Source organism: Mustela nivalis (genome assembly GCF_964662115.1).
Source record: "Mustela nivalis genome assembly, chromosome: 3".
Taxonomy (NCBI): Eukaryota; Metazoa; Chordata; class Mammalia; order Carnivora; family Mustelidae; genus Mustela; species Mustela nivalis.
This window is the reverse complement of record NC_139022.1, coordinates 38,931,592-38,956,607: the sequence shown is the minus strand read 5'-3', so window position 1 is coordinate 38,956,607 and position 25,016 is coordinate 38,931,592. Positions and strand designations below refer to the sequence as shown.

The 25,016-nt window shown below is 45.6% G+C and overlaps 1 protein-coding gene across 4 annotated transcripts in view; it reads right to left on the bottom strand.

The window, feature by feature from the left end:
• Nucleotides 1–25,016, bottom strand: part of TNFAIP8 (TNF alpha induced protein 8) — a 114,942-nt gene that overhangs the window by 16,495 nt on the left and 73,431 nt on the right. The window contains exon 1 of one of the 4 annotated variants that reach the window (XM_082724156.1): nt 22,928–23,279. The exons of the other annotated variants lie outside the window; for them this stretch is intronic. Within the exon in view, the coding sequence (XP_082580282.1) occupies nt 22,928–23,000 (73 nt within the window). The 5' untranslated portion in view covers nt 23,001–23,279. Of the gene's footprint in view, nt 1–22,927; nt 23,280–25,016 lie in introns of those variants that run through there. 4 annotated transcript variants of the gene reach the window in all.

Below are 25,016 nucleotides of genomic sequence, written 5' to 3'. Positions count from 1 at the left end.
AGCCACTTTGTTTGGAAAAGTGACCATATTTAGCTAACTCAATCCCTACAGCAAATGTTCTGGAATCTTCCGTGCAAATATCCCAAACCCATCTGTTTGAGTATTTTAGGAGGAGTAACCTCTTGGCCTCAGCTCGGGCATCTCTCAAGTATGCATTTTGGCACAACCTCCCAACATTCTTGTCCAAACTTCTCCCGCATAAATGTATTAAATGAGTTAAGCTAGTGAAGCATTTTATAGCCATGTCAGTGTCTTAGAGACTAGATCCCACTGATGGCAAGCGAAAGGTGAGATGAGATTTGCTGGGCCCGAAGGTAAAGCATCTCAGATCCACCGAAGCTCTGAAATTGTTGGATAAAACCCTGATAAAACCCCAGAGGTTTCCAGAAGCAGTACTGCTTACTCCCGCTTGACACTTCGCTTTCCGTGAAGTACTTTCTACCTTTCTTACTAACCTTTTCTCCTCTGCTCCTCTGTGTTTCTGATTTTCTTTGAACAATCATAAGATCTAACCAAAACAGGTTTACACTCCCACATGGCAACATTGGTCTTGAGGTAAACCGTGGCTGCTGCCTTGAGAAGGAGACCACCCTTCCCAGTGTACCACAGGCCCTCCTAGGTGATCTCCACGTGTGTACATTCATCTCCCGCACTCTCCAGCCATTGGCATGGACGACTCCTTCCTTACAGAAATAAATATGACTATACGTCAGAGCCAACCTATACAACTCCTACTGGTTCTTCAGGAATTAAAAATTCTAGGTTTTGTTTCATTTTTTTAGTAATCTCTGCACCCAGGTGCCTCGTTAGCGCAGTAGGTAGCGCGTCAGTCTCATAATCTCTGCACCCAACTTGGGACTTGAACTTCTGGCCCTGAGATCAAGAGTCTCACACTCTTCCAAATGAGTCAGCCAGATGATCCAAGAGGAGAGTTTGTATGTATGTATGTATGTATTAAAGATTTTATTTATTTATTTGACAGAGAGATATGCAGTGAGAGAGGGAAGACAAGCGGGGGGAGTGGGAGAGGGAGAAGCAGGCTTCCTGCCAAGCAGAAAGCTTGACATGGGGCTCGATCCCAGGACCCTGGGATCATGACTTGACCCAAAGGTAGATGCTCAACACCCCACGAATTAGAAATTCTGCCCAGCAGTGTACCTGAATGTCAGACAGTGAAGGATCTGTGTGCGTCCTACAGATTTTACAAAGAATTTAAATAGAAATTATGATAGCCAGTGAAGGTCCAAGGGGGGTTTGCTGGAGGAAATGGTGGGAAGGTTAAGAGCAATAATGACTTGTTTTCATAACACCTGTTATGTAGTCCTTCACTTCAGGAAGCTATAATTGCACATCCAAATCTCCCCCTTTTATCTACAGAATGTGCTAACTGGGTCACAGACAGGTGGGGAATTTGCCACATTTATCAGTGTCCTAAGAGAAAGCTGAACAGGGATTTTCCATACCAGTTTGGGGCTCTCCACAGATAGCAGACTTTTAGCAGAAAAGCTTTCTCCACTTATTGAATCATTCATTCATTGAACACATTTTGCGGAGGACCTACAGGGTGCTCTTTGGGGCAAGTGCATGCTCTCAAGAGGCACATATTTACACACATGTATAGAAGACCTAAGATACAAAATAACAAACATGTATCAAAACGTCAGGTTGTGACAGAAGCTAGAAGAAAACAAGGGTATGTCTGTGTGGGTGCATGCATGCGCGCACGCGCGTGCGTGCGTGTGTGTGTGTCTGTGTGTCTGTGTATGCACATGCATGCAGTGGAGAGGAGTACCAGGGGAGGGTGGGGAGGAAGCTATGCTATCTCATCCAGGGTAGTCAGGGAAGTCCTTTCTGAGAAGGGTGACATTTAAGCAGAAATGTGAAGGAAGAAAGGGGGAGCCCTCTTGGGGGATATCTTATCCAATCCCCTATGGTCCATCCCAAATAATCGCCCCTTCTCTTAAGGCTTTATTGACTAACACAGTCAGAAATGTTCTCTCCAGTCTCTAACTCTCCCTGTAAACTGCATTATATCATATTTATTTGCTTCCATGTTCCCTGAAAGTTAAACCCTTGGGATTGGCTATAATTTATTACTTATTCCTTGACGTAATAAATGCTCAATTAATCTTTACGATGTATCTGCTGGCTTTAAAAATTCCCAAGTCCTTTTGGAAGGGGGAGGCAAGAAAGACAGGGGAGGCATGGGGGACAATATTGCCTTTTTTATAAGACATAAGCAAAATACGAGATATAAATCAATTATACTACTATTCATTAAGTATCATATCTCAAATACCCATACTAAGAAACAAACACTGCAATGTCAACCTTTGGAAAAAGTTTATTCTAAAAGAGTCAGTTCAGCTATCTTTAGTCAAATAAAGATAGGCATCTAAAACAATCATCTTTTGATAATATTTGGAACTGGTAAGGTTTATTAAACAACCCACATTCTGCAGCGATAGTAACATAAATCTGTTTCTAGGACGGATGTTGCTTCTTAAGACAAGAGAGGCCTATTTTTTAGAATAAATGTAAAAAGAAATTGGAAATTTTGAAAAGCATGAGCTCTCTTGCCTTTGCTAGTTTATTACGGAAGAAAGAAAAAGAGTTGAAAATTAAGTCAGGATATATTGTAAAACCTTTAAGTTCTCTATTTTACTCTTATTGTAATTGGCTAATTTAAAATTATATTTAGAATTAAAAATAATAAAGCTCTCTGAAAACCAAAGAGACAAATAGTTATATTAAAGTAATTATAATCCTTTGATGTTGATGACATGTACTTGGTATATTAAACTCATTTTTCAGTTAAAGAAAATAACTAAAAAGGCCATTATAGTCATTCTCTTCTAAGAACTGAAAAACGGTTCTCTAAATATATGAGCTTGCTGTCCTTGAGATGAATTACTTCCCTAATGGTAGATATTTGGGTAAAATAAACTTTGGCAAACAACATAACTTATCAATTTTACGACCGGCTGCCAACTAACAACAAAATAAATCACTTCTATAAAATACTTTGGCCTGGGGCGCCTGGGTGGCTCAGTGGGTTAAAGCCTCTGCCTTCGGGTTCGGTCATGATCTCAGGATCCTGGGATTGAGCCCCGCATCAGGCTCTCTGGTCTGCAGGGAGCCTGCTTCCCTCTCTCTCTCTGCCTGTCTCTCTGCCTACTTGTGATCTCTGTCTGTCAAATAGATAAATAAAAATCTTAAAAAAACAAAAAACAAAAAACAAAAAAAAACCTTCAGCCAGGCATGCCTGGGTGGCATACTCAGTTAACCGACCAAATCTTGGTTTCAGCTCAAGTCTGATCTCTGGGTTGTGGGATCGAGCCCCCAGATGGGCTCCATGCTCAGCAGGAAGCCTGCTTGAGGATTCTCTCTCCCTCTCCTGCTGCCTTTCACCCCCATGTGTGCTTTCACTCAAGTGAATAAATAAAATTTAAAATTTAAAAAGATAGAATAATTTGGGTGTCCACACCTTCTCATAGCTCTGCCTTTTTATCCAGACAGTTTGGTGCTCCAGAATTAAGGCTACCATTTCTCTTCTCACCACCCCTCTCACCGGCCCTCTTTTTAGAGATACAAGAAGGCATGGAGGCCAGAGGTGGAAACACAGAGGTCTAATAGGGTCAACACAGGGTTATAAGGTTAACTTCCTTAAACTCACTGCCTCTGTCTCCCCTGTGGAAAAGTGCTTTTTGTTAGGATTATCAAAAGTAGCAAAGAGTAATTTCTCTATTTAAAAAGGAGATTACATACTTTGGGCTGGTAACATGATTTGGTTGGGTATCCATAATGTGTTTTTCTTTTTCTTTTTTTAAATTATTTTTCAAGATTGGTTGATATATTTATCAGAGAGAGAGTACGCACAAGCAGGGGGAGAAGCAAAGGGACAGAGAGAAGCAGGCTCCCCGCTGAGCAAGGAGCCCCATGTGGGACTTAATCCCAGGACCCCAGGATTGTGATTTGAGCTGAAGTCAGACACTTAACCGACTGAGCTACCCAGGTATCCCATGTTTTTCTTCTTAAAACTGAGATAAAACTCAAAGAACATTATGCACCACCATCACCATTTTAATAGTGTACGATTAAGTGATTCATTCTCCTTATGAACCATCACCACCATCTCCTTCCAGAATATTCTCATCACCCCCAAAATGGGCCCTCATCATGTTTTAATTTTTTTTTTCAATTCATGAAAAACATGCAAAAGTTGAGAGCATTGGCCTAAAAATTCACATTCCAGCTTCTCAAGAAAAACCGGACCTTCTGACAACATTGGGGCTGGTGGCAGCAATGCAGGCAGTAACCAGCCCTCCAGTTCAACACCTGGCCAGGAAATTACCCAAGGTCTGTGAGTTAGCCACCCCTGCTTTAAATGATCAGGGACTTAAGCCATTCTGAATCACTCTTTGGAGAGCCTTGGGTGTGACTCCAACGGATTCAGCTCCTAACAGCCCTCTGCTCCCTAAGCGGACAATCAAGCTGAGCGAGAAGGCAGATTCCTAGCTCTGACTCTCCAATGGCTTTGTGGGTTCTAGCAACTTTTTTCTACATTTCTTTCTGAAAAAGCCAGAGTGTGTGAGCAGGGGGAGGGGCAGAGAGGGAGAGAGAGACTCTCCAGCAGACTCCCTGCTGATCACAGAGCCTGACACAGGGCTTGATCTCAGGACCCCAAGATCATGACCTAAGCTGAAATCAAGAGTCTGCTGCTTCACTGACTGCGCCACAAAGGTACCCCCAGCAACTTTTTCATTCACCTTTTCCTCAAAATGCCTTGCATTTCCCACCCCATGACATTTGTTGAAATCTCTCTTTTCTACCTGAAAAGTCATCCCCTATTTACCTGGGTGACATCCTCAACCCCTGTCCCTTGAGGACCACCTTCTCAACGTGCTTTCGTTTTCTACTTACTATTGTATTTTATTTCCCTGTGATTGCTTAATATAGTATTAAACAAGGTAATATTTTTCAAAAAGGGAATTATATGTTATGTGAATGGTAAGGTACTATTCCTTTACCTATATCATAAGGATAAAAATAATTAAAAAATTTTAATGATAAAAATTAATTAGATGAGGAAAAAAGCCAATACCATTCATTTTTAACCAACCAGAAATCGTTGCCTGCGAAAGGCCACGAGCCCCGTGTCTACCTGCACGGTACAAAAGGGGGTGAGTCAGGATGAGTAAGGTAACAAAGGTCACAGAGCCTCAAACACAGACATTCCCTCTGGATGACGCAAGCGTTCCAAGGGAACTGAAATGGACAGATCTTCTGTAATATGACGAAGATCATTTAACTCTATGCCTCGAGCCTCCTAAAATAAATCACTGATCACCAATGGAATGCCCACCATACTTGGGGAAACAACACAAACAAAGCCCCTCCCTCCCAAAGTCTCCTGCCTGTGGGAACCATCTTAAGAGCTGTGCCCGGATATCTCAGCCAGAGAGAGCCCTTCCTTACCCTCTCTAACGCGGAAGTGGTATTCCCCTTGTATGTACTTCCATATGGGCAGGGCTAAGAGCTCCGACACTGAAAACTGCTCAAGGCTACAGAACAGACCTTCCACACTGCAAATTCTTGTCTGGTGAAGGCTACCAGCATGAACTTAACATCTGGTCAGATTCCTGACGTAACGCCTGTTTTGACCATGTCCTAGTAGATAAAGGGACCAGCCAAGTATGGTGATAGGCATGGGGATAAACGCTTGCATTTCTTTGTCCTTTCTTAAATTTAGTGGTATGATAAACACTGAACATGACTATCGGGGAGTCATTCTTGGTGTGCTAAGTAAGAGGTATTTGGTTTAGGTCGTTGTTTTAAAGGTTAGTAAGTAAGTATGCCTAGCTGGCTGATGAGGGTGGGGAAGTGGGTAGTGAGGCTTTGTATCTGGAGGGGGCAAAGGGGCTGAGCACTTTCTGTGATGACTCCAGGTATTATGTGTGACTGGGAATAATCAGTTCACTCTACCAGGGTCAACTTGATAAAGAGACAAAGAACAAAGATCCCCATTAGCAAATAAAAGCAGAGTTAACACACCTCACATTTTAAAAAAAATACGAAAGATAACTTAAGATGATCAATTTGCAGTTTTTGGTATCTAGAGCGATTTTCTAAATACTTTTGCCTTGTATGATCTGTGGAACTTCAGGTGATAAGGCTACAAATGTAATTATACTAACTTAAATGATTAGCCAGATTTACGGTCATATCTTTGGGAAATATTACTGATCATATCAAGCAGTTATTATTATAGTAAGTTCTTCATAAGTCACAGAACCTTCAACAAGAACACTGTTTCCAAGGAGAAAGACAACCTCCTTGACTTGAAATTTTCTTATTGACATGATTTTTAATATTTTCCCTGCTACAAAAGGCAGAAGATATCTTAGAAAAACAATAATGAATTTACTTCCAAGATGTGAGACAATGTGTACTATAAAGAGTACACGCTTAGGAAAAAGATGAATCAAGTCTACAGAGGTATGATTGGAGTCAGTTTCCAAATCTGAAAATTTACCCTAACACCAAACAGTTTTCCTCTTATCTCCTGTTGATTTTCCATTTATGCCATTTAGTCTATGCTCCTGCTTTGAAAAGGAGGGTGAGTAGAGTTCATGGATTTGGGAAAAAAAAAGGGGGGGTGCTTTTTCTCTTACGTTTTCGGCATCTATCTTTAATGCTGTTTGTTGAACTTGGAATGAGGGAAACAGATGTCACTGTTGGACATAAATGTCATCTCATACGGTATTTTTAAGCTGTCAGCTGTACACTTGGGCTTTATGTAGACGATGAACAAGTGCTTCTCTGTACCTTTATTTCCCCGAAACGTACAAATATACAAATGCCAGAACTCCACCCACATTCCAATGAGGGGCACATTCTATAGCAAATACCCAAAATGAATTTCTGTTATATTCTCCCTGCTGGTGAATCAGAATAAAAAAAAAATTTTTTTTTCATCATATCCTACAGAATAAAAAAATAAAACCATGTGACAAGTTGCCACCACCAAAATATAGGAACTATGTTTAAGTGAGTGTATAGAGATTCTAGCTAACAACAAAAGCAATTTAATTCTTGAATAGCAAGTGTCTAGGATCTGAGTATGTTTCTTCCATTACATTGATATCGACACAAAACAAACCCATCTTAGATACAAGCAAAAAGAAAGAAAGAAAGAAAGAAAGAAAGAAAGAAAGAAAGAAAAGAAAAAAAGAAAAGAAAAGAAAAAAAGCTATAGAATTCTTGGATTAAGATTCCAGGTTCCAAAAGTGGGTCTTAATACTATCCCAGCTCTCTAAGGTCTTAACGGCATCTAACAAAGTATGGAGGAGTCAGGGGTTGGGTCATCTTTTCTTGAACTGACTTCTGGCTCATTGCATTTTGATGGAGCGTAAAGAATCTGAAATATTTTAGTACATGTTTTTTTTTTTTAAATCATTAAGGGGTAGTGAGGAGAGGCCTGGAACACTGGCTGAAGACTGGTGTTGTGAGAAGAGATCTTGGTAATGGCCTTGTCTTTTTCCCTGGCCTCAGTGCAAAATGGCAGTCCAATCCTAGAAAGACCACTGCTTTGGTCTCGGAGGAAAGATTTTTTTTCATGCATGATTCAGATCATGTTGATCGGTAGCTTGCCTTTATCACTCATTATTTGATAGAACCTCAGGGCATAGATGTTGATGGTTTAAAGCACGCAGGGGCCTTTAACCTGCTGTCAAAGTCTGATAAGGCCCACTTCTCATCTTCTGGGTATAAACTAACAAAGGAAAGCTGGAACTTTAGTTGCTCAAAGCATTAAATCAGGTTTAAAGGCCTATTTTACTCAGCCTAAAGAATTTTACACATGAATTTACCCATGCTTTCCCTGTTTTCCAATCAAGTAATAGCTTTCTCTTCTCCTAAGAGTTGCTTTTTATTTTAAAGTAGACTTAAGAGTAATAAGCTTCTCTAGGCTGATCCATGTCCCAGTGGCTAGAATTCAGGAAAAACCCCATAGGAACATAATTCTAATGACCTGAAACAGAAAGGTGCTTCTGTAGCAGAACAAACAAACAAAACCCCCAAAACAGTGGGGAGGAAAAAAACCCAGACATTTCAAACACAAGGGTTGCCTAAAACCACTCCTTCTTCCATTGACCCAGAAGTGGGTTTTTTTTTTTTTTTAAGATTTTATTTGTTTATTTGACAGAGAGACAAGGAGAGAGGGAACACAAGCAGGGGGAGTGGGAGAGAGAGAAGCAGGCTTCCTGCTGAGTAGGGAGCCTGATGCAGAGCTCGATCCCAGAACTTTGGGTTCATGATCTGAGCTGAAGGCAGATGCTTAACGACTGAGCCACCCATGTGCCCCCTGAACCCAGAAATGTTTTGATAATAAAGACCATCTGACCCATATTTGAAAGACAATTCTCCAGTTACCATCACTTTTCCAACAGAGTAAGAAATTATCCTATTAGGGCCTCTAATATCCTGAACTGACCTGGTCTGGTGAATGCCCCCTCACGGGTCTACACTGAGCTTCAGTCTGACCTCTGTATTTAAAACACCAGCCACTGGGTGCCTGAATGGCTCAGCGGGTTAAGCCTCTGCCTTCAGCTCAGGTCATGATCTCAAGGTCCTGGGATCAAGCCCCCTGTCAGGCTCTCTGCTCAGCAGGGAGCCTGCTTCTCCCTCTCTCTGCCTACTTCTCTGCCTACTTGTGATCTCTCTCTCTCTCTCTGTCAAATTAAAAAAAAAAAAAAAATCTTAAAAATAAATAAATAAATAATTGGGAAAAAAACCAAACCAAAACAAAAAAAACCACCAGCCAGGAAACCAAACATCTCCCACATGGCCTCAAAGGGAAGGGGCAAGAAGAAGGGCCTACCAGGCCTTCTTAAATACCCTCCATACACCATACACTCTGACTGTCCATCAGCTGCTGTAACCATGTATGGCCCAACCTGTCACTGAGTACAATGCCGTTCTGTAACTAAAATCCAGACAGTAAGGACAAATGATGAATTATCATCTATGGTTTGGATGATCCGTGAATCTCACAAGAAGAGCAGAGAACTTAATGCTGCAAAATATTTTACCCCTGGACCATATGTCTATTCTCACACTCCATCAGTCATCAAACACTTTCTGTTTGCCTACAATGTGCCCACCCATCATAAAGACTAGAAGAGTCTTTCCACTACATGAGTCTCAATCATTACAAAAGTAAAGGAAACAAACATTTTCGATGAAGGAATCATTTTAGTTGATGAAAAATTGTATTGTATAAACACTTCCCTTGCCCTTTTGAAAGCATCCTCCTACAACAGGTAGAGGGTATTGGAAGTACAAATATAAGAATCCTGTATTTTCAAAAGACTAGGTTTTTATCAAACTCTAACCCAAATCAGAGCAGAGGCCGCAGACTCTGTCCTACCACAGTCTTGCTAACAGAGGAGGAGACAATGAAGGGGAGGAATAAGAACAAGCATTTCAGAATCACAGCCACTTTCGACCCACGTATGGTCATCATGACCTTGTTCTTTATGGGTCTGTGACTTGTTTTTAAATTTGGCAAATGAAGCTTCATTGTCCCAAATAATCATTACAGCCTTTACCCTAACCCAAACGAAAAACAGGTGCATGTATTTTGTATTTTAAATCATCACTCCCTGGCCAGCTTTCTTATTTGAAAATCAAATAGGTGCTTGGAGACTAATACTTTCTCAGAGTTAAGGATTCAGAGAGAGAAGCACTTTCCATTGTTGCCACAGGTGCTCTCATCTAACAAATGCTGTGTCTAATTTAGCGTTTCCAGCAATGACGTTAAAGAATGAAAAGATGCTAAAAAAGATGCTCAGGATAAAAAAGAGAGGAGAGAAAAAAATGTATTTCCATTAAGAGAGGGAAAATGACGTTACTGAGGGAGAAAGCAAGAAAAATAAAAACACAAAGTTGTCTGTAAAGTCCTAAAACAATAGCTATAGGCAACAAGAGGCGAAAACCCTTTCAGTATCTGTTGAAATGGTACAGTTCTTCCTGAGAAGCTCAGGAATTTCATATTCTCGCTCCTACGAGCTGAAGCTGGTATCTGGGCAGGTGACACTTATTTCCCTGTTACGGACCTCAAGAGTGTGATGATTTAAAAGGAGCTCAAGATAAAAAAGACAACAAGGAGAGAATCACGACTCTAGTCGATTCTCATAACGACTCACATCATCTCTTATTTCATTAAAAACCAATGAGCCCCATAAAATAAGTTTCAATCTGTCTAACAGAAAATGTCAGGTGAAGTGACAGCACGGAAAAAATGAGAAAGCCAAGTGGCGGGCTTTGAGCTTCATGCTTCGCGGGGCTATTGAAATGAGTGACAAAGACCTTTTCTGTCCAGAAATCCCCCACTTTATTTTTAAGCCTGGAAACTGGTTAGTCATATCTCTACAGAACACTTCCTGTCCAGGGGCACGATGATGGCAAGGAGCCGCCGAGTTTAGTAGCTGCCTACATGTCGTCGATTGAGTCATTCATGGAATAAAAAACAGCATCAAACATTAAAAAAAAAATCTGGCCAACTGAAGCTTTTAGAAGACAGACAGTGAAAACAGGTTTGACTGTGTCACAGGATTGCCATGGGAAAAAATAAAAAAGAAAGACAACACTGAACAATATTACTCTACGAGACTATCTGCTGGTGGTTTGGGAGCTGTTCTAGCAACACCACCAAATAAAACACTTCTCCCACTCCCACCCATTAGATGAACAGTACAATCGATATCCCACATCTCCATTTACAAAAACATCGAAAGACTGTAGACTCTCTCAAGGAACCAAGAAACAGCAACCACATTCCTTTTTTTCTCTTAGTATGATCTAGTAATGGTGGAAGGGCTGCCTGAGAATTTTATAAAAACTTCCTGCAGAGGGCCAAAATGCAGATGGGGACCAGAAACGTCACCGACGGGTCATCACGTGACATTTGGAGACGAGAGGAATATAAGGACGGTCAAGGAGGACCTTATCCGCGGCCACCCCGAGGGCTGTGTCAGGCTTCAGTGAGGCTGCCTCTCCCAAAGGCGATTGTAATTTTACCTGATTAACCCTCCTGCGTGTTGCCACAAGCCAGCTGAAGTTTCAGGGAAGAGAAACACAAGGAGCAGCTCCCCTCCCCCACCTGAACCCCAGGCCCAGGGGGCAGCCCCAAAGCATGCTGGGACCGAGGGCAAGGGCAGGAATGTCAAGTCATCACTCCTGTGGTTCTGGGGTTATCAGTCTGATCATCAAGTCAGCTAGAGTCGAATAAGCCGAATAATCTAAACCAGTTCTACCCGTAAAAACCCTCGTCCTGGAATTCTTCAGCAAGCCTGCTGCCCATCAGACCTTAGGAGTTGGCCGGCCCCCCCACCCCAGGAGTGGGGGGTGATGACGGCTCTCCGCTCCTCCAACAGACATTCACCCAAAGGCCTGCCGGCCTTCCAGAAAATGGATGGCACAGTACAGTAGGCAGCTTTGAAATGGTTCCCGCAGGCTGCCTTGACTGCCTTGCTCTAATTCATCATCTGCCCTTTGCAAGCTTTTCTGGGGAAATCATTTTTATAACCCAGTGAGAGTGTCACCAGAAACGCAAGCCAACACAACCCAGCCCTGGCTCCAGACCGGCCCCGATTTAGCAGTTGGAAAGGCGGCTGCATTCCTCAGTGTCACGTCCTTGTTTATGGGCCGGGCCCGAATCCCACCCACCCGGGAAAGAGCTGCGCAGCTTCTGTGCCCTCCACAGGCCACTGCTTCCCCCGCCTGCAGGCCCCCACGTTGGCCTCGTCCTGGGGGTGGGAGGGAGGACTGGCTTGCCATCACACAGCCTGTGAACGCACAGTCAAGCAGGCCAGACAGACTGCCGGCAGGTCGCACCCCATTATCTCTGTTAAATCTGCTCACCTCTCTCCTTTTGCCCAAGTTTTTGTTTTGTTTTTCTTTCTCTCTCTCTCTCTCTTTTTTTTTTTTTCTCGTTCCAGAGTTATTTCCTTGCTCCTCCCTTCCTGCCTCTCCACACGCCTACCCCTTCCCTGGGAGGCTCTGCCTCGGGCCCAGATCCCGCCCTGCCCCCCCCCCCCCCCCCCCGCCCTCCCCACACTGCTCCCATTCACCATTTCTTCCTCAGGGTTCCCTTGAAATTTTGAAACCTGCCCCATGGCCACTCCCTCCATCCAGGATCCTCGCTCTTCTGGTTTTCCAGCAGGTTTCTCCTTCCCGCTCAGTAGGTACTCTCACTCCTTGAAAACTCTCCTGAGAAACTCCCTCTTTATCTATCATCTCCTTTCTCTGGAGAACTGGAGTCCAGTGTTTAGGTTAGACTTGGCCATCCTGGGGAAGGATCCATTTTCATCTAGTTATTTCGTCACTGGCTTTATTTTTTTTTTTAAGATTTTATTTATTCATTTGACAGAGAGATAATGGCAAGAGAGGGAACACAGCTGGGGGAGCAGGTAAAGGAGAAGCAGACTCTCACTGAGCAGGGAACCCGATGTGGGACCGATCCCAGGACCCTGGGATCACGACCTGAGCCGAAGTCACACACTTAACCAACTGAGCCACCCAGGCGTCCCTTCATTTTCGTTTAATTTTCAAAAGGTGAAAATGCTGTGATAAGTGTTTCATGATAAGGAGAACAGTCAGGGCACTAGTATCACACTTTTATCAAATAACTTTACAGAAAGAAAAAAGTTCCTTGGGACCAGCCGACCCTTCCCTGCTTTCTACAGAATGGGAAATGGGGATTTCATCAGGTGAATATGGTAGGTGGGCCTCAGACGGGCTCTGTCTTTGGGTGTCATTATAAGCCTCCTTATTCACACAGCACCTGCCCAGGGAAGCCGTCTCATCGGACACAGGGGCTCTCAGGGGGACAAGCACATTTCCACCGCTGAGACAACTACTTGCCACCTCAGGAGAAATACCACATTTTCTCAGCATGGCTCAATTAATGAGTATGGCCCAAATCCCATTTATTACATCTAAGACTAAAGCCCAAAGAATTCTCGTTCATCTGTCAAATCTATGGTGTCCCTGGCAAACACATCAGCGGTCTCCTGACATGCCCTCAGGGAGAAAACACACAGGGATGAGCGGGTGGGGAGTGGACATGAAGGCAAAGAGGAAGCGAGCAACAGTGTCTAACTCTCAGACTGGCCCAAGCTTCTGCCTGGTGAGAAGGGCTGGACTGAGCTTCCTGCCCACATTTACCTGTCAGCCTCGCGCACCAGTGCTCACTGCATATGATGCCACAGGGACAGGGTGGAGGTGATAGGGAGCAAGAAAAGGATCTGGAGGCAACTAAAACTTGAAGGTGGGGACCAATGGAGATGTTGAACACCCCCTCTTCCTCAGGAGGCTGGGCACCTGCTCCCAGCTGGGGCAGTCCTCTTGCACCCCACACACCTCCCCTCATTCCCACTCAGTATTGGCTGGATGTTCGTGATGTGTTCTCAACCCTTAGTGGATGAGATCTAAGGCTCCCAGCCTTTGCTGAGGCCCCAGAGAGAAAGCGGCAAGGCAGCCATCTTCAGCACGTCTCCTTAGACATGGCTGTCACTGTTTCTGCCAGTTCTCATCCTCCTGGCTTCAAAAGCCTGGTTGTCTTCTTGTCTTCCTCCCAACCCTTGAGCTACTTCTTTTATGGGTTGTGCTTACCTCTTTCCTTTCTAAAAGGCAGGTGTTCTCAGAGGCAGAACCCGTGTCCCAGACCTCATCTCCCTTCAGTGTTTTCCTGAGAGACCTCATAAGGGAAATTGAGTCTCCTCTTCCGGTTGGATATTGACACACTGCTGTCCAGGCTCCTTCACACAGGCTCAGTACTCCCCTCCAGACCGACTGTGGCTCTCTTCTGGCTCAAACCCTCCCCACCCCCAACCCTGTGCCCCAATTCCTGGAGGGTTATCACGTTTCCCTCCTAGGAGGGATCTTAGGCATGCTTCAATCTACTATCATGGCTGCATTTTCCAAACAAGGAAACTGAGTTTCAGAGACACTCCTCAGTGACCAAAGGTTGCACAGGCAACCAAGGGCAAGGTCAGGAGCAGAAGTGGTGTCCTGATTCCCGGAGCCTTGTCTGTTACTCAGTGTCCCCCCTGGGCAGCCTGGCCTCTACTCTGACCTGTGTATTGCTGAGACATGGCCCACCAATGCCTTCTGGTTTATGAGCTATAAACCTCCTTCTTTCAGTAGCCTCTCCTCTCCTCTAGCTAACTGTGAAGTCATTGCTGTCATGATGATGTCTGGTGAATACTTCCTCTTCCAGATTCCCATAAGGTCCACAGACTCAACCTTGTGCTGTACCAAGCTGCCTATCACCTATGTCATCCTATGTGCTGTGTAGAATGCCCTGAACCTGAAGTCTTTTGAGGGCGCACGCGTGCGCGGGCACACACACACACACACACACACACACACACACACACACCCTCTGCTTCCCCAGACCCTACAGAGGAAGTTCTGACTCAGTTAACTTTTGCTGCTATGAGTTTCTGAGGCCCAGTGATGAGGCAGAGAGAGGCTGACTCTGGAAGCAGGACTCTACTGGACTGTCCATGGCACACAGAACAGCCCATGCTTTTGGGAACACTTCTGGTCTCCAGCTCCTCAGCCTAGCTGAGGGAGCCATGGAAAAACACACACCTGGGCCAGAGGAGCTGGCATCAGGCAGAGAGGACATGTCACACTGGAAGGAGAGCTCATGAGTTGTTTATTCTCCTCTTGACAGCCAACCCCAACTTGGCCAGCAAGGCTCCAGGAGCCTAAAACTGTCATTTCACTCAGGGGGCTTTCTGCTTAGTGGCCTCTTTGCTCCACCGTTTTCTTGGCAGAAAGTCTGCTTCTACCCCTTCACAAAATTAAATCTGGTCACTGCAAACCTGGAGAGCGTATTTCCAGATCAGCAGGCAGAGGACCCTACACATGCAAATACCAACCCCCCCCCCGCCATCTTTAAAACCATAAATACTGCAAGGTACCACCTAATAATACCACAGGTTTTGCAGAGTCTTACAGATCACCCCAAAGCCACACCCTACACATTTACTGCCCATTCACCAGTCACTTGGGACGCACTACAAACTCTTCTTCAAGGATCTTAAGCCCTAAGAACAAGATTTAAATAACTGCTCTTTCAGGTCTCTTGGTCGGTGGTGGAGGGGAAGGGTGGGGAAGAGCACTGGGCAGACTCCCAGAATGCACCAGGCCCGTGGGGCTCTGGGGTGCTCGTATGGTACAGTGACAACACGTATGGTGTCTGAACGCTTCCCACTCACACGCAGGGACACGTTCTCCCCAAGGAAGAGCGCCGCTGCCCAACCAGCACCCTCCACAGTTCACTTTCCTCAATGATGTTCTTCTCAAAGAAATGAAAACAAATGAGCTCACAGCTTCATTGCCTCTCCCTTAGTCTCCCACTTTTCTAAGCCAGGGACTGATGAGGACCTGTTTGCAGAGCTAAATTTTATCCCACCATGCCTCCTCCTCTTCCTCACCTGTTCCTCTCCCGAGTTCCACTTAGGAGAAGGGGAAATAGGAAACCTTCATGTGTTCGACCACTCCCTTTAGGTTTTGTAAATTCCCCCTAAAAGCTGGTGAAAGGCATCTCTACAAACAGATGAGGTCTGTCCTCCCTCAGCGAGACCTCATGCACAAATCCAGGATGCGAAAACCTAGGTCTGCCAAACTTTTTTTTTGCCCAACAGGCCTAAATGTGGGGGCGTCGAGAGGGCCTAGATTTCACCTCTCTAGGTCCCATTTCTGCATCTCTCTGTTTTTATTTTTAAAGATTTTATTTATTTGATGGAGAGCACAAGCAGCGGGAGCAGCATGTAGAGGGAAAGGGAGAAGCAGGCTCCCCACTGAGCAGAGAGCTGGCCATGGGGCTCGATCACAGGACCTCTAGATCATAACCTGAGCCAAAGGCAGACCCGTAACTGACTGAGCCATCCAATCACCCTGCATTTCTTAAAATTAGAGGTAAGATAAAAGAGCGTGCAAAGTTGCTTTTAACTCTCTAAACTGTGGTGATTCTAATTTGTGTTTGTAGGGGGATCATTCTAATTACAAAGCCTTTTTACTGCAGATCTTCCTGAAATATTACACATAGACATGATGAGTTGACTTCTTAAACATTCAGCTCACACTACCATTTTAGGCACAACCCACTAAATGAACACAGGTACACAAACATGCTCACCTCCTCCTTTTCCAAGTTGTCAGCATCGTCCTCATGTGGACGGAAATGTTGACAAATAAATAGCCTGCAGCAGATCTAGGGACTGTGCATTATTCTGAAATGAAATCCCTGGGTCCTGAAATTTTTTGGGCTCCACTTTTTGGCTACTTCTTGGATTACCAAAAGCCAGGAACATGGAACTTAATCACCTGTGGTAATTGTTCCCTGGCATCATAATCTAGGGACAAGAAAGGCGTGATGCATACTCAGTCCAATGGAAATTTCAGAAGTGAGGAAGAAAAAGGCCCAGATGTATGGAAGCTGACAGAGCTGGGGGTGTGGGGCAGTGTCAGGTCATCAGTGATGTCCACTGCACAAGAGACAGTGTGGCATGGATCTCTAAATGGATTTTCCACTTTTAGTCCTTGAGAGCACACCGTACTTCAAGGCTAATGACTACATAAAAGGAAACATAATCACATCAAAGTCTGGTGTTTGGGGGCATATGCTGTACCTTTTACATTATACATGACATCAAGGTCAGCTGCACCCAAGGCAATGCATTTCTTCCAAATCTTTCCTCTTCATTCCCTCTGTAAAGCCAGGGCTGGTGCAGGGAGGGATGAGGGGAGAGGACTAGTACAGTGATGCCCGGTGCTCAAAAATGTGAGGCCCTCTTCTAGCAGAGGTCCTTGGATCCCTCCCACTGCAGTGGGCACCAAGCACCTCCCACCAGCCCTGCGGGGCTGCTAGATCCCTCATCACAGGGAGAAGGATGCACTTAAGACTCACTATATCTGCCCCCGAGAGGCACAGAAAGAGCCAGGGCCTGGGCTCTCCACTTTCTCCTCCAAACACCTGGTCTCTCCACTCTCGGTATCTCAGACTGGGGTACAAACAGGTGCAAGATCACAGGCAGCATCCTCCTGAGGGCCAGGCTTGACAATAGGGGAGGGCCAGAACCATAGAACCTCAATTCAAATCCTGCTTCCACTTTTCCTCACTGTGTGATTTGGGGCACAGTTTTTAACCTCTCAGATTTCTTTATTGTTTTGTGCAATCAACACAATGGGTTATTATACAAGGATTAATTGGATAAGATAAAGAATCAGATGCTTAGCACCACGCCTGGCACAGGGAAGAGCTCAGCACATTTTAGTTTCAAAACTGTGTCTTCAGTCTTCAAGGCAAGTCACTATGGGCCCTGACCCCAGAGATCAAAGACACACGCTTGTTTTGACTCTACCATTAAGAGTGGAGAAGTTAAGAAACCCTAAGTAGGTTTGGAAGGCGCTCCAGAAACTGGAAGAAGTGTTCAAAGGTTTTCATCCTATGACATGATCTCATTTTAAATCGATTAATTTGATAATGCTTTATTAGACTCTCCACTGTGAAAGGCCCTAGGTCAGCCTCTGGGGATTCAGGAAGTAAAACAGGCACAAACCCCACTCTGAGAAGGCTCAGAGTGAAGTGGAGGGAAGGGAAAAGACAATTAGTAATAGTAATTAACGTGAAAATACGGTACAATGGAGGGGAGTTTAGGGTGTTAGGGGAATGCCGTAAAAAAGCATCTACTCCAAACTGGGTCCAGGTGAAAATACTGACCATGCAAGAGTGATCCCAATGAAGGAAATGGCATTCGTTGAGGGAACAAGGGAGCGCAGGAGCAGGACAAGCCCAGTGGGATAACAGATACTGGTTGTTCTTTTGGTGATTTCACCTAGGAACTCCCTTCCTGTTTCTGGAGGAGCCCTCATTTTGCAAGAGGTGGTAGGAGTTAGACCCCTATCTCCCACTTCCAAAGCCAGAAGCTGACATTCCCTTCCCGGCTCCCACCCCGGGGTAGCAAGGGGCAGATGCACAATCTTACACTGACCCAACCAATCGCTTATATCAGGGGTTTCCGAATGCTGAGGATGACCAAAACCCAACCAGCCACATCTCAAGTCCCAGGAGTGACAAAGCTGAAAAATATAGCGAAGGTGAAGGCTGCGGTGAGGTCCTAACCAGGCAATTCCAGGGTATGCCCTCGGGCCCATCTCCTGATGCATTTCAGGGGCCCATTCTCAGACTTTTTGTGGACGTGTGAACTACACTGCGTGCTTCCAATGAATTCCTCTGCTTATGACACCACGAATCAGTTTCCACTTCTTAGAGCCAAGAGCCCTGATGACATAGGGCGTTACTGCCACCGTCAGGGTACAGACACCGAGGGCCTGCACCCAGGGACAGGGGAGAAGAGAAGGAGATGCAGCTAACAGATAATAAGGATGATGAAGAGCCAGACGGAAGACGAAGATAAACAAGAGGGCAGGGCCCAGGACGCCCGCAGATGTGTAGTCTGGAAGCCAAGAAGAGAGCAATGATATTCACGGGAAAGACAAAACACAGGTCAGATTTGTGAAGAGGAAGAAGTGATGGGCTCTGTCCAGACCTGCTGAGTTTGACAGTCAAAGCTTGGTGCGTACCAGGAAGCCGGTTCTCAGAAGAGCTGAGAAAGCTGGAAAGCCAGGAGATCAGACAGAAAACAGCTAGAAAAAGGGAAGGAGGGCAGGACAGTGTGGCGTCACTGGAGCCTGGGAAAGAACTGCAGGGAACAGCAACACTGGTCTCCCAGCATAAATGTTGCAAAAAAAACCCAAAACCAAAACCAAAACCCAAAACCAAAAAACCTAAAACCAAACCAAGTCAAGCAAGATCAGGACAAGACAAATATGAAGGCTGGCTCACTTGTGATTCTGGCAGTTTCTGACATGGTGGAGAAAAAGACAGAATTTGGTGGGATGAGGGATGACAAAGATTAAGACAGTAGGAACCGTGGGGAAAAAAAATTTTTTTTTGAAGATTTAATTTATTCATTTGCCAGAGAGAGAGAGAGAGCGCGCGCACAAGCAGGGGGAGCAGCAGGCAGAGAGAGAAGCAAGCTCCCCGCAAAGCAGGGAGCCCGATGTAGGGCTCGATCCCAGAACCCTAAGATCATGACCTGAGCTGATGGCAGACATTTAACTGACTGAGCCACCCAGGCGCCCCTCATTTTATCAATGGGCAATGATCACCTCTTCCCACTCCCAGTGGGGAAGAAAGTAGACATAGTGTTGACCTCAAGAGCTTGTGGTCTGGAGAACAGATGCTGAACAAACAGGATCAGGCAATGGAATAATGGGTGGTCTGAGAGAGGTCAATCGGGGCTCCTAATTTAGGCTGGAGGTTCAGAAAAAGCCCCTCTGAGGAACCGAAAAGAGGGTCAGGTGGGGAAAAGGCTATTTCGGGCAAGAGGACCAGCAAGGGCAAACACTCTCAAGTAGGGAGCTGAGCACATCGCTGTGCAGAAAGAAAAGGACCGAGAAAGATGTGGGGTCCACGGTGGGGGTGGGGGGCGGGTGAGGAGCCCCAGGTGGAAGGAATGGCATCCCCTGAGGGAAGGACCCCTGCTCCACAGACACCAGGAGGCAGGGTGTGGGTGAAGATGAGTCTGTCACCTTGGCAGCAGGAAGTCGAGGGTGCTGTCTAAGGGCTACTGTTTTCTTTGTGAAATGGCAGACCTGGTGAGCAGACAGGAGAGAATCTGGCTGAGAGGTAGGATGGGTGTCAGGGACCAGGCGGGGGTGGGGGGGAGGGGGTGGGGAATATTATTATGGGCCACGGAGGAGGAGCTGAGCTCACTCACAGCTCAACCCTTACGTCTTCCCAAGTCCCCACACAGCAACCCCTCCCACCCAAGGGCTTTCTCACTTCCTGATATCAACACTATAAGAAGTGGGACATGGGAGCCCTGGATCCCTTCATGCTTAGCACTAGAAAGGTCTTCAGAGACCTTAGCTGCCATTCAGTTTTTTCTTATTTCATAATTAAGTACTTTCCATAACAGGATGCCACTCAATCTGAAGAATGCGGCCATCAAATTATCTCCTGAGGAACCCCTGTCCACTGGAAACCGTTGATAGCCTCCTTCCCACGACCTTCCCCTTTTTAACACACCGTGTTTCTCCCTTCATGTCTCTTGCTCTCTTATTCACATCATGCCCAGCTATCTTAAATTCATTCCGCGTTTAATAAAGTGAGGCCTGGATGATCTCTCTCTGTTTCGTACTCAAGCACAATCACCGATTCATTTGTCAGCAGGCAAAATGAAATCAATTCTCTAGGAGGTAGTTCTAGACTAGGATGGAGGTTCAGCCCTCCTGGCACAGGGTCAAGTACGTTCTAAGCTCTGATGGCTTATGACAATATCCCTAGTCATTTGCTTCCACATTCACAAATATGTCAGCCTCCAAAGACTTCTGAATCGACTTCAGATTTAACCCCAAAGAAAGTGTACTAATCCCTCACTTTGGCTCAGAATAGTGACTTAAAAGTATTCCCCAGTATGGCAAATCAGCTACAAAGCATCAGAAGGCAATTTTTTTGCAATGTAGACATTGTGAAGAGTTTGTGTTGATCTCATATTAAATAAGATAGTGAAGGGGCGCCTGGGTGGCTCAGCAGGTTAAAGTCTCTGCCTTCGGCTCAGGTCATGATCCCAGGGTCCTGGGATCAAGCCCCATGTCGGGCTCTCTGCTCAGCGGGGAGTCTGCTTCCCTCTCTCTCTCTGTCTGCCTCTCCGCCTACTTGTGATCTCTGTCTGTCAAATAAATAAATAAAAAAGTAAATAAGATAGTGAAGTCCATCAGGAGGGAAGGAAAAAAAAGCTAAGGATTAGGAAAAGAATTAGTAGGGATAGAGAAGATAATAAAAAATAACTTACCCAGTGTGGTTCTTTTCATAGACATCTGAGAGGTAGTAGCCAACAGAAGGTTCTAGATCACAGCTAATACCAAATCTTACAAGAACTGCCCAGGACATGGACACACACACATACACAAATACCCTTTACTTCCTAGCAGAAGTTACAATGATTCTATTAACACAGTATTCATTCCAACTCCCTGAAGTTGTTCTATTCTACTCTACCCTAACTGCCATCAATTTAAAACTGTAGCACCTTCTTATTATTTTTTTTTTTAAATTCTGGGCTTTCTGTAAAAAGCAGAAGCCAGATACATTCCTGCAGGTCTGTAGAATGCAAATGACGGTGAGTGGAGGCCAGCTGAGGACAAGTAAGAAGGGACCACCCAGGGGCCTCATCACACTCCAGTTTTTAGGTGAACATCCAGAGAACTGGGCAGGAGGGAAGAGTGCGGAAACTACTAGAGGAATATGTTATCAACTTTGGGATACTGTGTTTCCACCTCCTTTTTTCCCAGAAGAAAGGAAAAACACACTCAGGAAAAAAATAAAAAAATAAAAAAAGACAAATTTAAATGCTGCTTGTACTCTACACAGAAGTTCACCAGGCTGGATTCTCTTGGCCCGTTTCCTATTTGCCTTTGACTCCTTTTGACTTTACTATAAATTGCTGTTATAAAGACAGAAAAAGCATCTACTGGCACAGAGTATATCAGGACAGAGGCCGCAGCAAGGAAACATTAATCCCTCCCCTCTCCATCAAGCTCAAAAACAATGCTCCTGGCTGTCATTTTTCATGCACGACAGTCTTGTATTTCTATTAAATAAGCCTCTTTTATGGACTGCTCCCCCCACACTGCATAATAAGGTAAACACTAGCCCACAGAGACTACGTTATGAAACACAGAACTCTCCATTGGGAGGAGAATCAGTAAGAGACAGAAGAAGACAAGTTTCAAGGGATCTCGCTAACTCGAAGTGGAGAATGATGGGGCTCCCTTCTATTCCCCCAGCTCCCAGTGGCTGCTGTGACTAACTTAAAAGTTACCAGTTTCCCAAGAGACTACTTGAAAAGAAAAGGAATTTTTATAATTATGAACAGTCTCCTCTCCTACTCTCTACTTTTCCCCAACTATCCTTACTCCCACCCCCACTTACAAGAGGACTTCTGTATACATAAAGTTTCAGGAAACAAAGCATACAAACACTCACACACAAATAAACTCCCCGATCTAACACCAGCGTATAATTGTGTTTGGGTTGGAGTTTTTCCAGCCGTGTCACCCGTTCTCTGTTAGGAGTAAATGAAACCCTTTGCCTTGGCAAAGTTAGAAACAGACAAACTTTCCTCAGTTGCAAGCTGCACCAGGCGCCCCTCACATCTCTCTGATCCCTTAAGCCCCCAACACAATGAACTCACTGCTGGACTGTCAGCAAGGGGTGGGGGGGAGAAAACACACACACACACACACACACACACACACACACACACACACACAAACACAAAACCCCACCAACCAACCTATTTCCCAAATGAAGATCTTTCGCTTCTCCCCCTCGCTCAGCTTCCCCTTTTAACCGGAAACACAAGGAGTTTCCAATTTCTGAAACCCTTTTCAAGGGACCCCCAGACTCTTTGGGCTCTTCCAAGGGGACTCGCTTCAGGCTGTCCTGATGCAGGCGGTCAGCGCTTTCCAAAGCACATTCTGCATTCTTGGAGCCAACACAGGGGGCCGTTTGATGTCCACATTAATCTACAAAGCAGCCTTTAGCAGACTGGCTGAGCTAGGTCCGAGAGTCTTCCTCCTCTCGTCTCTAGCAGCCGGGCGAGAAGGATACAGAAGGGCTCACTCTAACTGAGCTGTGAGGACGCAAGGCGAGGGACAAAGTACCCACCGCTCCCCTTAAACTCCCATCTACTCCCCTACTGCGCCTTTCTTCCACATTCCTCCGCGGGACTTGGCAGCCCCCTACCCTCCTCGTCTCCCTGCCAAATCAAAGTCATACCTTCCTTGGATTCTTCTGCTTCGCAGTGCATGGTGGCAGAGTAAGCGGTCGCAGGGGCGATTACCGCGGACATGTACTCCGACCAGCTGCAAGTTCGCTCCGAGGCCAAAACGCACACGCCAGAAAATAAAAGGAAGCAAAACCACTAAAATCAAAACCTCCCCGGGGCGGAGGGCCGGTTCTGGTGCAGGGATTTTCAGGGGGAAAGTTCTGCAAGAGTGACGAATCGCGTCTCAGCTGGGCGGCGGGAGTCCGCCCCCGGGCCCTGCGCTCCGGCCGTCGCTGGGCGGAGGCGACCTGGCGCGGCTGGCGGGCCCCGGGCGCACGCAGGTGGGGCGGAGGCCGGGACCACAGCCCAACTGTGCGAGGAGGCAGGGCCGAGGGGCGCCGGGGGCAAACGTGACCCAGACGGACTACGCCTGGGAAATAAATGCGCAGTCAGGAAAAAGGTCTTACTCCTCTGAGCGCGCGCTGCAGTCGTGCAGAAGTAAGAATTGCACGCTCGGTCAAAGAAACACCTCTGGATCTCCGGATGAACATTTTCCGGCGCCCAGTTAACTTGCCTTCTCCTGGAAGTGGGGGATCTTCTATGCCAGGAAAATAAGGATGTTGAAGCTGCTTCGGGTTGTACGCTATTTTTGCAGGAAAATAACGTGGATACTGGTCCATGTGGCTGGAAGGACGAGTTTCACCAGGCAGCAGGGCCTTTTGAAGAAAGTGGGGGCGGCCCTCGCCTTACCTTTGCACGGGAAGACCAGACAAAGCGGCTTACTCAGCATAACCGGGGGGGGGGGGGGGAGCACTCTTCCTCAAACCCCAGCCTGGCGCACGAGCTGCTCTGACTTAGCACCAAGGGTGGTCCTCCGAAGGAGAGTGCCCTTCCCTCCGCGCGCCACTGCGAACAACCAGGATACATTCCTTCCAGATGCCAAAGGGGGTGGCGCGGGGTGTTCGGCCTTTGAAATGCTGATAGAACGGAAAGTCTGCAGAGCCTGGGGAAAGACAACTCAGTTCTTGCCCTCAGGTCCGGTCCCCTGGCCCTTAAAAATCGGCGGAGAGGTGGGCGTCCTGACTTCGGAAAACCTTTGATCTTCCAAGGAGCGAGGAAGGAGCTGACTCTGATGTGCCTGTCTTAATGGAGGTAGTTTACAGAGCACTAGTTCCACTACTGATCTAAGGCAAAAATCCTCTAATAACGCACCTGAAAGATCGATTCGGGAACTGGAAGAAAACTTTACTTCCCAGAGACTTTCTTTTCCCTCCTTTCCCATTTTTATATGGGAAAACAAAACAAAACAAAAACAACAACAAAAAAAAAAGAGAAGACGCTAAGATAAATTTACTGAAAAGAATACAATAAAGACATGGATTTAAAGAGCCTGAATTTATCATTTTTATGACCTTGAGCAAATTCTTTACTCTCTCTGCATCCCCCCCTTCCCTGACATGTAAAATGAGGATGAAAAGTAGTATTTGTTTTACAGATTTATGTTTGGTATGAAATAAGGTAATACAAGCAAAAAGGGATTTGAAAACCATAAGTACTACATAGATTATTACTAACTATTGCACCATTAAAAATAAATTTTTGTAAAGGATGCTCAGGTATTTTACTTCCATATGGAGTTCAAACAGGAAAAAAGGATTTATGCAAGTCACAAGTAGAAGTGATTATAAATATTAATATCAGGCCTAGATATTAAAGCACTTCCTATTGCTGAATGATCCAACATGCCTAAGACCCTAAGCAGACTTCTATCTCAATTTCACTGCAAGGGCAGGATGGCAAGAGGAAGGCATAGCCAATGGAGAAGAGAGAAGGGGAGAAACATCTGGAAAATATCAGCATTGCAGAGCCTCCTGAAAAGTGACCTCACCACAAAAAGGTCAACACTGTGCATCCTTCTGAAAGTCACGGTTAACTACATGGTCCCCTCTGCCATGCATTCTGGGTCAGGAGCGGCGAAGATGCATACTTCTCCCTCAGTGACCTCAAACTTCCAAAGGAGACTTGTGATCATTTTGAACCCAGAGAAATGCTCCCTCACCAGTAAGAAGCGACATTCCAGGTCCTTCCCAAGGCTTCATT